This window comes from Phoxinus phoxinus (genome assembly GCF_949152265.1).
Source record: "Phoxinus phoxinus genome assembly, chromosome: 20".
Lineage (NCBI taxonomy): Eukaryota > Metazoa > Chordata > Actinopteri > Cypriniformes > Leuciscidae > Phoxinus > Phoxinus phoxinus.
In genome coordinates, this window is record NC_136895.1 from 4,328,779 (window position 1) to 4,340,641 (window position 11,863).

General features: G+C 39.3%; 1 protein-coding gene across 1 annotated transcript; it reads left to right on the forward strand.

Annotated features, from left to right (window-relative positions):
* Positions 1 to 8,244: 8,244 nt before the first annotated feature.
* On the forward strand, positions 8,245 to 9,600 carry LOC306988799 (voltage-gated potassium channel regulatory subunit KCNF1-like; the record flags this gene model as incomplete). Its single annotated transcript, XM_079593947.1, has 1 exon — positions 8,245 to 9,600. The coding sequence occupies one exon, from the start codon at positions 8,245 to 8,247 to the stop codon at positions 9,598 to 9,600; it is 1,356 nt and encodes a 451-aa protein (XP_079450073.1).
* Between the last annotated feature and the right edge of the window lie 2,263 nt (positions 9,601 to 11,863).

The following is an 11,863-nucleotide window of genomic DNA, read 5'->3' on the forward strand; positions in this document are numbered from 1 at the left end:
CAAGACTTACTAAGGCTGTAGGAGTGCTCTGTTTATTGACTTCATTAATTATATGTAATGTGGGCCGAATGTTATCCTGCGTTTGGCGACCTTTTATAAAGCCCGTCTGGTCCTCGTCTATCAGGTCTGGGAGGAAAGTTTCTAATCTTCTAGCGATTATAGACGTGAATAATTTATAATCAACATTCAAAATGGAAATTGGACGATAAGACTCACATAATTCTTTATTTTTACCTTCCTTAGGTATAACTGTTATCATGGCCTCTTTCCATGAGGGAGGACATTTTGCATGCTTGAGTGTCCAATTGAAAGATTCCAACAATAGAGGGGCAAGGTCTTCTTTATAAACTTTGTACCATTCATTAGGGTAGCCATCTGTCCCTGGGCTTTTTTTACTTTTCAATCTATTGATAGCTTTATCAAGCTCTTTTTTAGTAATGGGTGAATTTAATGATCCATTTTGAATAGTTCCTATGGAGGGGAGATCTAATTCAGCTAAATAATCTTCAATTTCTTTTTTATCTACTGGTTCTGAATAACTATACAGAGATTTATAATATTTATAAAATATATTTTTGATTTCCTCAGGTTCATATTTTATGTCCTTACTTTCTGGATCTCGAATTTTATTAATTGAGTTCCTTATTTGCTGTGATCTTAATCTTTTTGCTAATATTTTGGTTGCTTTGGGACCAGATTCATAAAATATTTGTTTTGTGAATCTCAGTTTCTTTTCTGTCTCCTCATTTGCCATGTCTGATAATTGTTTTCTAATTCCTTTTATCATTCCAGCCAATTTATCACTCTTATCTGTATGCTGTTGTTTTTCTAGTTTTCTTATATTTTGTTCTAATTCCGCTTGTAGTAGCTTTTTCTTCTTTTTAATGTGAGCTAGCCTTGATATCAGGTTTCCTCTCATCACTGCTTTTATAGTGTCCCATAATATTGTTGGCTCTATTTGTTCTTCCTTATTATTAGCTATACAGTCTTGAATCTCTTTTTTGATTTCTTGCACCGCGATTTCATTATTAAGAATACTAACATTCATTTTCCATGATGTTGTTTTGTTTGGTCTCTCAAGATGTATAGTTAAGTATATCGCATTGTGATCTGACACATCTGCTATTCCGGTTTCACAGTCTATTACCCGATGTCTATCTGTAGTATTCATCAAAAAGTAGTCAATCCTAGAATGTACCTTATGAGCAGCAGAATAATGCGTATAGTCTCTCTCTAATGGATGCATAACTCTCCAAACATCACTCAGACCTGCCTCTTTTATTAGAATATTAAGGTGCTTAGATTTGATGTTTTTATATCTTTTAGTACTTGTTGTGTCTTTAGTGTAATTCAAAATTGTGTTCCAATCACCTCCACATATCAAAATCCCCTCATTCATTATTGTTATTTTGTCAAACAATAAGTTGAAGAATGTTTTGTCTTCCTCAGGGGGTGCATATACATTGACTAATGTGACAACAATATTATCTATCCTCCCTTTAACAATCACATATCTACCATGTTTATCGGAACATTCATCTGTCAATTCAAAATTAACTGTGTTTGAGATTAAGGTAATAACTCCTCTCCTTCTGCTATTCTTGTACGAACTATAAAAGGAATTTATGTAACCAAGCTTTTTAAATTTATCATGTTCTTCATTTGACATATGAGTTTCTTGTACGAATATCACTTGCATTTTATCCCTTTTTAATTTCATCACCCTACTCCTCTTTATCGGGTTACCCAGACCATTTACATTTATTGTCTCAATTTTCAGTTTACATGACCCACTCATACCCTGAGTAAATTATTTCTGTAGACCCCACAATTGAACAAGAACTATTAACGAAAACAAAAGAGTTTAAAAAATAAAATGAACAAAAACAAAGATACAGGTGATACCTGTGACTCCAACTCGAAGGGAAAAATGTCTCTCCCAACTGGGCCCCGTCGGTAGGCCTAGGGTAGTGTCTCCCGTAAGGGGAGGGCCCTATGTAAGGTTTGGAAACTAATTCCATCCTAAGTGTCCAACGTCCTAACTCCTTCTCTGGTGCCTCTCCATCTGTACTATGAATTACAAAGGCCTTCCTGTGTCAATAATGCAGACGCTCCTCATCCTTCATTTTTTCGCGCTTCTCTGAAACTCCATCAGTTTCTCTTTTGCCCTCTGTGCAGTAGGGACTCTGTGCTCTCGCCGGGAACGCGCCTCCCGCTGCCATCCAGATGAACTCTGTAGTCGAGTCTCCATAGCGACTTCTTCCGTAACCGCTGTCGGCACCTCCACTTCCAAGCCCCGCTTACGCAACTCCGCCCCAGCTTCGTGTGCGCTGCTGTATGTTCCTACGCCACTCTCCCAATGGATTCGTATGCTCGAGTAAGGTGTCTGGAAACGAACACCTTTTTCCTTCAGCGCTTTCTTAATCCCTTGATATGCCATGCGTTTTTGGACGATCTCAGTTGCATAGTCGTGGTCAAAATAAATGTTTCTCCCATTTGACAATGCGTCCTTTTTTCCACGCTTCTTTGAGGATTAGCTCTTTAGTAGTATATTCTTGGAAATTTACTATAATTTGTCTCGGGATATTATTAGGTCGGGGCCTGGCTGCGAAGACTCTGTGGGCTCGTTGAATTTTAAGATCCAAGTCCGCTGGCAATGGTAACTCACGCTTGAGGAAATCTGTCACGAATTGCGTCACCGACTTCCCTTCCTCTCCTTCTCCTACCCCGAAAAGGCGAATGTTGTTCCTTCGCGATCTGGATTCGAGATCGGTCAGTTTGTTTTGGATACTCCTCTGTCGCTTAATGCTTTCAGTCAGCGCTTCAGTCAAATCCAGTGTCATGTCCTCAACACGTCCCACGCGATTCTCCGCTTCTTCCATTCTTTCAGTTAGGCCTCTCATTTCCTCCGTCAGGTTGTCGAGTTTATTACCCATCTCCTGGCGCAGGACATTGATGTCCTTCCTTAGTTTGTCATTGTCCTCCTTCAGTTCGGATTTAAGCGTTGCTATTGCTTCCAGTATAGCGCTCGAGGTTTTGTTAGTTCCGCCCGGGCTCGTGCTTGTTTGCTCGGTTGCGTTGCTAGCTTTTGCCGCGGTTGTTGATTTGTCTCCTTTAGGCATTTTGCGTCTTTTTGGCCTTTAATGTTTTGAACCCCCACTCAAATGCTTAACTTTATCTATTAATGAATAATATATCGTCGAGTTTTGGTGGGTATTTTTCCATCAATCTCGGAGAGCGGTCACCAACACGTCTGTCTCGTTACGCCATCACCGGAAGTCCACGCTCACATTTTTAATACAATTGCTGCAGTGAATATGGTGCAAAACGCATTTACACACCCGCATCAAGAAATGTGAAGTCGTGGAGAAATTTTGCACATCCACAAATCAGTATGTGAACTCATCCAATGAGTTGCACACTAGAAGAATATTTCTTTTATGTTTCTAGCACAAACACAAGTACATAACTACAGCTGCTTGAATCTGCTGCAACGAATCTCAAACACTGTTTTTCGCTTTCAAGTGACAAGTTTCGCGCGCTCTCCATTTTGCACCATGATATTTGGTTCAAAAGTGTGTTGTGCATCTGTAGAGGCACTTGGCGGAGCCTACATTAATATTCATGAGTTTCCAGAGCATGCGCATGTCTAACTGCTCATTTTAGTTCACGCGATCGTTTCTCAGCAGGTTTATTAATGGATTATTTCAAAAAAGGTAAATATAGTTTCAGCGCGAACTTAAAATACAATTGTGCATCATTTCATAAAGCTCATATACTTTTATGAAATGAAAAGATGCACAATTGTATATCAAGTTCGCGCTGAAACTATTTTTACCTTTTGTAACAGTGTTTGAGATTCAAGCAGCTGTAGTTATGTACTTGTGTTTGTGCTAGAAACGTATACAAGTCATACAAGAAATATTCTTCAAGTGTGCAACTCTCATTGGATGAGTTCACATACTGATTTGTGGATGTGCAAAATTTCTCCACGACTTCACATTTCTTGATGCGGGTGTAAATGCGTTGTGCACCATATTCACTACAGTGATTGTATCAAATATGTGAGCGTACGAGTTTCTTAATTTGTGATTTGTAGAATAGGATTTGTGAACCTGCAATGAAGAATTTGAGAAGGTGTAACTGTGTTGTGTTTGTAGGAGAGAAAAAAAAGTCTACAAGTTTGCAACTCATTAAATCATTTCTCTCTATGACTTCAAATTTACTGATACACATGTGTGGCTATTCTCTACAACTACAAATCGCACTGTCACAGGCGTTCAGTTGATTTGAATCAAATATACCTCCATAAGCAATGACTTGAAAAATGAAGGGATCTTAATCAATGTTTATAACTTTTCTGTAATTGACATTTTTTGTTAGAGTTAGGGATGTCAGTAAGTCACCTCGGCCCACTTAATACAGAAACATATTACCTACTTCGCATTTTGAGTGATCAGATTTTACACATTGCTTTGCAGGTATAAGAAAAAACTCAAATTATGCTATGCAATTTAGTGAGAAAGGGATGAGAGAGGAGAGGAGATGGGGAGAGAGGGTTGACGATAGCAGACACTCACTCAATCTGTCACAGGCACACACTCAGGGGTTAAAGTATTCCGGCACCGTGCCGGATCTCCGGCGTGACATGGTTGTGAAGAAATTTTCATCAGGATAGAAATTCGGAAATGTTTATCATTTTTGAGTTCCCCAAAACCTATGGCAGCTTTCACTTAAAAAAAAAGTTTGCCAATGTTTAGCCAATCAGAAGCAGAGAAGGGTGGGACTTGTGTTTGCTAGCTATTCCAACGTGCAGCTATCCAACAAGATGAAAGTTTTCTCTGTTTCGCAGATGCGTGATGTGCGAGTGCGTGGAAAAATAGAACCAATTCCTATTTTGCGCTGTCCGCAATCCTGGTGTAGCCAGAATCACTGATATCAGTTGAATCTACAAGTGCGTAGAATTCAGCGTAATTCGGTGTAGCTCGGGTGTTAAAATTACGGTTTAGAGATCTTTCTATTTGTAAACAATGCTCATGAATTTAGACCTGAAAATAGACCTACCCCTCCGCATCTAATACTGCTCGTTTGGGAAATGGCTGAGATAATTATGAAAGTAAATTGAATGAAAATAATAATTAAAAAATATACAGGCCTATATAAAATATGAAATCAGATTTTACCGATGCAAAGCTTTTAAAGGGAGATGCATCGCGGTTTCAGCCCAATTCATATCCGATGCACACCCCTCCAACCGTTGCACTCGCATCGCAGACCCTTGCATCGATCGTGCCAAGCCACAGACACACACATACTCATATAGCCCACGATGACTCAGTCTCACACACACACACACACAAGCACTCATTCATTCATAAAGATCCCTTAATGTTTCATGTCATGGTTATGACCATGTCATATCAAGTCTTAAATGTTACCTGATAAGTGTGTTTTTCCCCCTGTTTTCAGAGCCTTTTGCGGCATAAATCCCCAGACGGGCAGCAAGGCAGAGAAAAACGAGGCATTAGAGTTTTACTGTACTGTACAGTAATGGATTGTTTGTTTTCTCGTCAGTTTTAAGAGAAAATAAAAAAATATTTAAAAAAATACTAAGTGTTTTGTTTTTCTTTGCAGAAGTCTGAAAGATGACATTTATCCAAGTTACAACATTTAATTGTAATATTTACAATATTCTGTTCTGTGAATTTACAGGAAATCTCTAAAATTACAGGAAATTCCTGGCTACTGAGTTGCCGTAAATATAAAATTTTGCTGTAATATTTACAGTTTTCTATCCTGTGAAATTACAGGAAATTCAGTACCTTGTTGTAATTATTTTACAATAACAGTCCTGTATACTGTTTACAGTAAATTCACGGCAACTATTAGCCAGGAATTTCCTGTAAAAATTACAAGAAATTTCTAACAGTGTATGAGTAAAAAATAAATCATTTTCAAAACAAGAATCTGAAGATGTTTATTTTGAAACATTAATTGCTAAGTATGTAAGTAGTAGTGCATTGCGTGGATTGCAAAAGTTAAGCAGACTGGCAATTTTGTCAAGTGATACAATTTACTGCACTGCATTTACTACTTTTCAACACTAGATGGGGATGTTTCAGAATTAAATACAGAAAAAGCGCTGTATGCGTGTAATCCACAATATATGTGACGTGTTATTATATTTTAATGTAATGGGCTATTATTCAATAATTCCATAAGTTAGATGTACATCTCAGACATCGTTGTATTCATGGTGTTGCTATTATGGTAGGCCTAAAATTCAATTAAAATTTGGTATATTCAATTAAAAATAAAGGCAACCAGATATGTAAATATGCATAGGTCTGTGTACACGTCAGAGAATAAATGTACCTTTCAGGTGGATCTTTTGTCTGCGATTCCAGTGGAATGATTTGTATAATTTTACATTTTGTGTTATAGCAACTAAATGTGCAAATGTTTGTTTTATTTTGTTTTTATTTATTTAATAACACATTGTCTGATACGTCATCATCCTGTGCATGCTAAACTTATATCTAAATATTTAACAATTTTAAAGTAAATTAACATTGCTCTTAAGGGGGTCATCTTCCCACATCTTTCTACACATTACCCTAAATGTTTTTATATGAAACTTGGATTTCAAAAGACGCGAGCGCAACGGTTAAAACCAACAGAACTGTTGAAAAGCAGCGCACTGGCATGACAAAACACGTTCTTTGACACTTTTTCAAGACTTTCTTCACAGACAACAGAAGTAAGTGTTATCATAACTGCCTTTAAATTTGAACATTCACATTCAGACAAGCTAATCAAAATTGTATCTGAAAAGTTTGCCTTTAGTAGCTAGCCTATTGTTCATTAAAGGAACACTTCACCTCTGGAAAGATGAATGTGTATTTAAAATGGGTCATTTATGTAGAAGAAATGTGAAATTATTTTTGAATTTGGAGCCTTCTAGACTGAGAAAAGCCAGAAAATGTATTTTTGGCTTATGGGGATGAAAGACAACAACTCCCAGAATGCACTTGCTTCGCTGCCCTAGGAGGCCACGCCTACCGGTAAGAGATCGCAGTAAACAACAAGGCTATGCTACTAGTGAGTCTCCGTGAGTCTGCCCAGTATTTTGATGTCGCCCAAAATGTCCAGGATTCGGCTTTTGCGTTCTTCAGTCGCCATTCCTCATGTTTACTGTGACGAGCAGGAACGAGACTGACGGCCGCGGAGAACGATGCGAGCCCGGTGGCGTGATTACTGATGAGTGGCGCCGGCGCCTGTGAGACGCACCGGTCTCGTATCTCTCACGGAGGAGCGGGAATTTTCCTAGCAATGTTAAAACGCACATCAAACGATCACTTGTTTAGCGTTCATGTAAACACTACATTCAGATTCACCAATCGGAATGAATTCAGTTAGATTGAAACAAAAGGTGTGCATGTAAACTATGAATGCGACTGCAGAAAGCAAAAGCCGAATCCCGGACAATTTGGACGATCTCGACGGCCGGACATGTCCGAGAAAAAGAGGATGGTCACCGCTACTACTCAGCTTTCTCCACAGAATGAGAAACTGTTAGCTTAGCTTCCAAATAAAGAATGGCTGACACTATTTGTACATTCTGTGAGTGAGATCCCTCTATGGGCGGGTTGAAAACATGCGGAACAGCGCCTTCTACTGGATAAATGATGAGCTAGTGTTTGTAGTCTTACCCTTATTCAAAGAAATTTGACTTCCTGCTTTTTATGACGCAAAATGACGATTTTTGCGTCATAAAAAGCAGGAAGTGGAACACTTAAATCCTTATTTCTCCCATCTCAGGGGAAAATAAGGGAATAAACCATGACCATTCGAAAATGTGACTGGGTTTCTAAAGATACAAAGTCTAATGCAAATGGGTGAAGTGTTCCTTTAATGACTGTCAAGATGACATTAGTCAAAAGTAGGCCTAGCCTATTGTTCAATGACGTGTTCACATGGTTTTAAAACATTAATTTAAAGTTTTTGTTTAAACAATAGCTCAGTTATTTATTTATTTTATTTTTTACATTTTTGCCTAAATAATTGTGTAACGTTACTTCATAATCGTTTTATGGTTTAAATTTGTCTGAAAAGCCTTTAATAAAAATACACCTAACATTAACGTTACCCTGAAAAATATCAACAAATTTTTAGTCACTGGCATGTTGCTTTTCATAACCTACAGTTCTGTCATTTTGTTTTACCTCTGGATTAGCAGTTGAAATGTGGAAGTTCCCGCGGACTCGTTACGCGGACTGTAACGGCTCAGAGGCGAGCGAGGAGACGGAGATTGCTGTGAACATCGGTGGTGTCAAGTACATTCTCTACGGGGACGTGCTGAACCGATATCCCGAGACGCGTTTGGCTGAGCTGGTGAACCGAGCCACGGATTCCACACGAGAAGACCTTTCTGCTCTCTGCGATGACTTCGACGACTTAAAGCGAGAGTTTTATTTCGATAGAGACCCAGCGGCTTTTAAATGCATCCTAGAGCTGTATTATTACCAGAGAAAGATTCAAATAAAGCGAGGAATCTGTCCCATTCACTTCAAGAGAGAGATGGACTTTTGGGGAATCGACGTGAAACATCTAGATGGACTCTGTAAAAGCAATTTAGATGAGACGGAAACTAAGTTGGTGCAAATAGCAGAGAAGGTCAAGGTCCTTCTGAACGCCCAGAAAGAGGATGTGACGGTCACTAGAGGCCAGAGGTTCCAAGCGTCGCTGCGGAACCTAATTGGGAAACCAAAGTCATCTTTAGCAGCGCGCGTAATCGGAATTGTGTCGGTCACGTTTATCCTGCTCTCCACTGTGACCATGTGTGTGAGCACCATGCCGGAGCTCCGAGTGCAAGATGCCGAGGGTAACCTGGTGGAACACCCGATCTTTGACTCCATCGAGAAGACTTGCATCAGCTGGTTTACAGTGAAATATATTTTGCGATTCGTGGCCTCTTCCAAGAAATTATGTTTTATGAGTTCCTTCATGAACATAATAGACTTTCTAACCATCATGCCTTTTTACTTGATGTTGATTCTGGATACTGCCAAGTTGGAGCAGGGACATGTTCAGTGGGCAGCGCGAGTGTTGCGCGTCACGCGCATTGCGTTGCGCGTCATGCGTATTGCGCGCGTCTTCAAACTTGCGCATCATTCATCGGGTCTGCGAACTATCGCAATAGCGCTTAAAAGCAGCATAAAAGAGCTGAGTCAGCTTTTCGTATCCACGAGCGTGGTGATTTTCCTGTTCTCGGCGTTGGAATACACAATAGAGGAGAGCCACCCGGAATCTATGTTCACCAGCATCCCACAGTCCTTCTGGTGGGCCGCAAGTTCCATGTCCACAGTGGGTTATGGAGACATGTACCCTAGAACCATACTAGGCAAGTGTAGCGCCGTTGTCAGTGTTGTGTGTGGCATCTTAGCTATTACATTGGCACTTCAACGGATCATAAAGGCTTTCGGCGAGACTTACAAGAATCAACTTGAACTTGACACCATTGCTAAGCGAGAGATAGAATTCACAAAGTTACGCACGAAGTATGAAGCGCAGGGGTGTCAGGAGGCTGGACACATCTAAAAGATGCAACTTCAAAATAATAAAACCGATCAATATAGACAGTTCACTGTGGTTTATATTACAACAAGTGCATATTTTTCTCCAGCCGAAGAACATGACGCAGGGTTGTAATCGATATTTGTTATCCATACTGAAATTATATATTCTCAACACTGCAGTTAAACTTTTATGTTGACATTTTGGGATGAAATAAAACATTTTAACACTTGATAAACATGTGAGCAGCGTATGGACTACAAAAGCTAGCCAATTGTATCACGTGGCACAACTTGCTGCCTTGCAGTGTCAACTTTTCGAAACTAGAGGGAGATATTTTAATATACAGTTAGGTCCATATGTATTTGGACACAGGCACAATTTTTCTTTTTTTCAGGTATTTACCAACACATATTCAAGCTATAGTTATTTAATGGATATGGGCTGAAAGTGCACACTCTCAGGTTTAATTTGAGGGTATTTACATCCAAATTGGAGGAAGGGTTTAGGAATTACAGCTCTTGGGAGAGCCACCCCCCCTTTTTCAAGGGACCAAAAGTAATTGGACAATTGAATCAAAAGTGATTTCATGGACAGGTGTGGGCTATTCCTTCGTTATTTATTCATTAATTAAACAGGTAAAAGGTCTGGAGTTGATTCTAAGTGTAGTATTTGCATTTGGAATATATTGCTGTGAACCTACATCATGCGTTCAAAGGAGCTCTCCATGCAAGTAAAACAGGCCATCATTAGGCTTCAAAAACAAAATAAATCCATCCGAGAGATAGCAGGAATATTAGGAGTGGCCAAATCAACAGTTTGGTACAATCTGAGAAAAAAAGAATCCACTGGTGAGCTCAGCAACATAAAAAGGCCTGGACGTCCACGGAAGACAACAGTGGTAGATGATCGCAGGATCCTCTCCATGGTAAAGAAAAACCCATTCACAACATCCAGCCAAGTGAAGGACACTCTCCAGGAGGTAGGCGTGTCATTGTCAAAGTCTACAATCAAGAGAAGACTTCACGAGAACAAATACAGAGGGTTCACCACAAGGTGCAAACCATTCGTAAGCATCAAGAATAGAAAGGCCAGATTAGACTTTGCCAAAAAGCATCTAAAAAAGCCTGACCAGTTCTGGAAAAGCATTCTTTGGACGGATGAAACTAAAATCAACATGTACCAAAATGACGGGAAGAAAAAAGTATGGAGAAAGCTTGGAACAGCTCATGATCCAAAGAATACAACATCTTCTGTTAAACATGGTGGAGGCAGTGTGATGGCATGGGCATGCATGGCTTCCAGTGGCACTGGATCACTGGTGTTTATTGATGATGTAACAGAAGACAGAAGCAGCCGGATGAATTCTGAAGTGTATAGGAATATACTGTCTGCCCAGATTAAGCCAAATGCAGCAAAGTTGGTTGGACGGCGCTTCACAGTACAGATGGACAATGATCCAAAACACACTGCAAAAGCAACCCAGGAGTTTTTTAAGGAAAAGAAGTGGAATATTCTGCAATGGCCGAGTCAATCACCTGATCTCAACCCGATCGAGCATGCATTTCACTTGCTGAAGGTAAAACTAAAGGCAGAAAGACCTACAAACAAACAACAGCTGAAGACAGCTGCAGTTAAGGCCTGGCAAAGCATCACAAAGCAGGAAACCCAGTCTTTGGTGATGTCCATGAGTTCCAGACTTCAGGCAGTCATTGCCTGCAAAGGATTCTCAACAAAATATTAAAAATGAACATTTTATTTATGATTATATTAATTTGTCCAATTACATTTGAGCCCCTGAAAATAGGGGTACTGTGTATAAAAATGGTTGCAGTTCTTAAAATGTTTACTTGATATTTTTGTTCAACCCCTTTAATTAAAGCTGAAAGTCTGCACTTCAAATTCATATTGATTGTTTCATTTTAATTTTATTCTGGTGGTATACAGAACCAAAAGTATGAAAATTGTGCCTGTGTCCAAATATATATGGACCTAACTGTAGATCTAGGTGAAGTGTGCGTGTATTCTGGGGGAATGCTGTTGACACAAACGACAAGCAGAACATTTTCAAATGTTTTCTAGCGTGCACTCATTTGTATTGAGTGGAGAAAGTAGTGTTTGACACAACAAAATATTACTTGTTGGCGAATTAACATTTCTCTCAAATCAAAATAATATAAATAAAATGGTAAAAGTTGAACAAAGTGTAAATGCCATTAGATGTCGAAGACCTAGTCTTTTGAAATGTACTTCTATCAGATATAACCACTTTAAGAGTGTGTAGGCC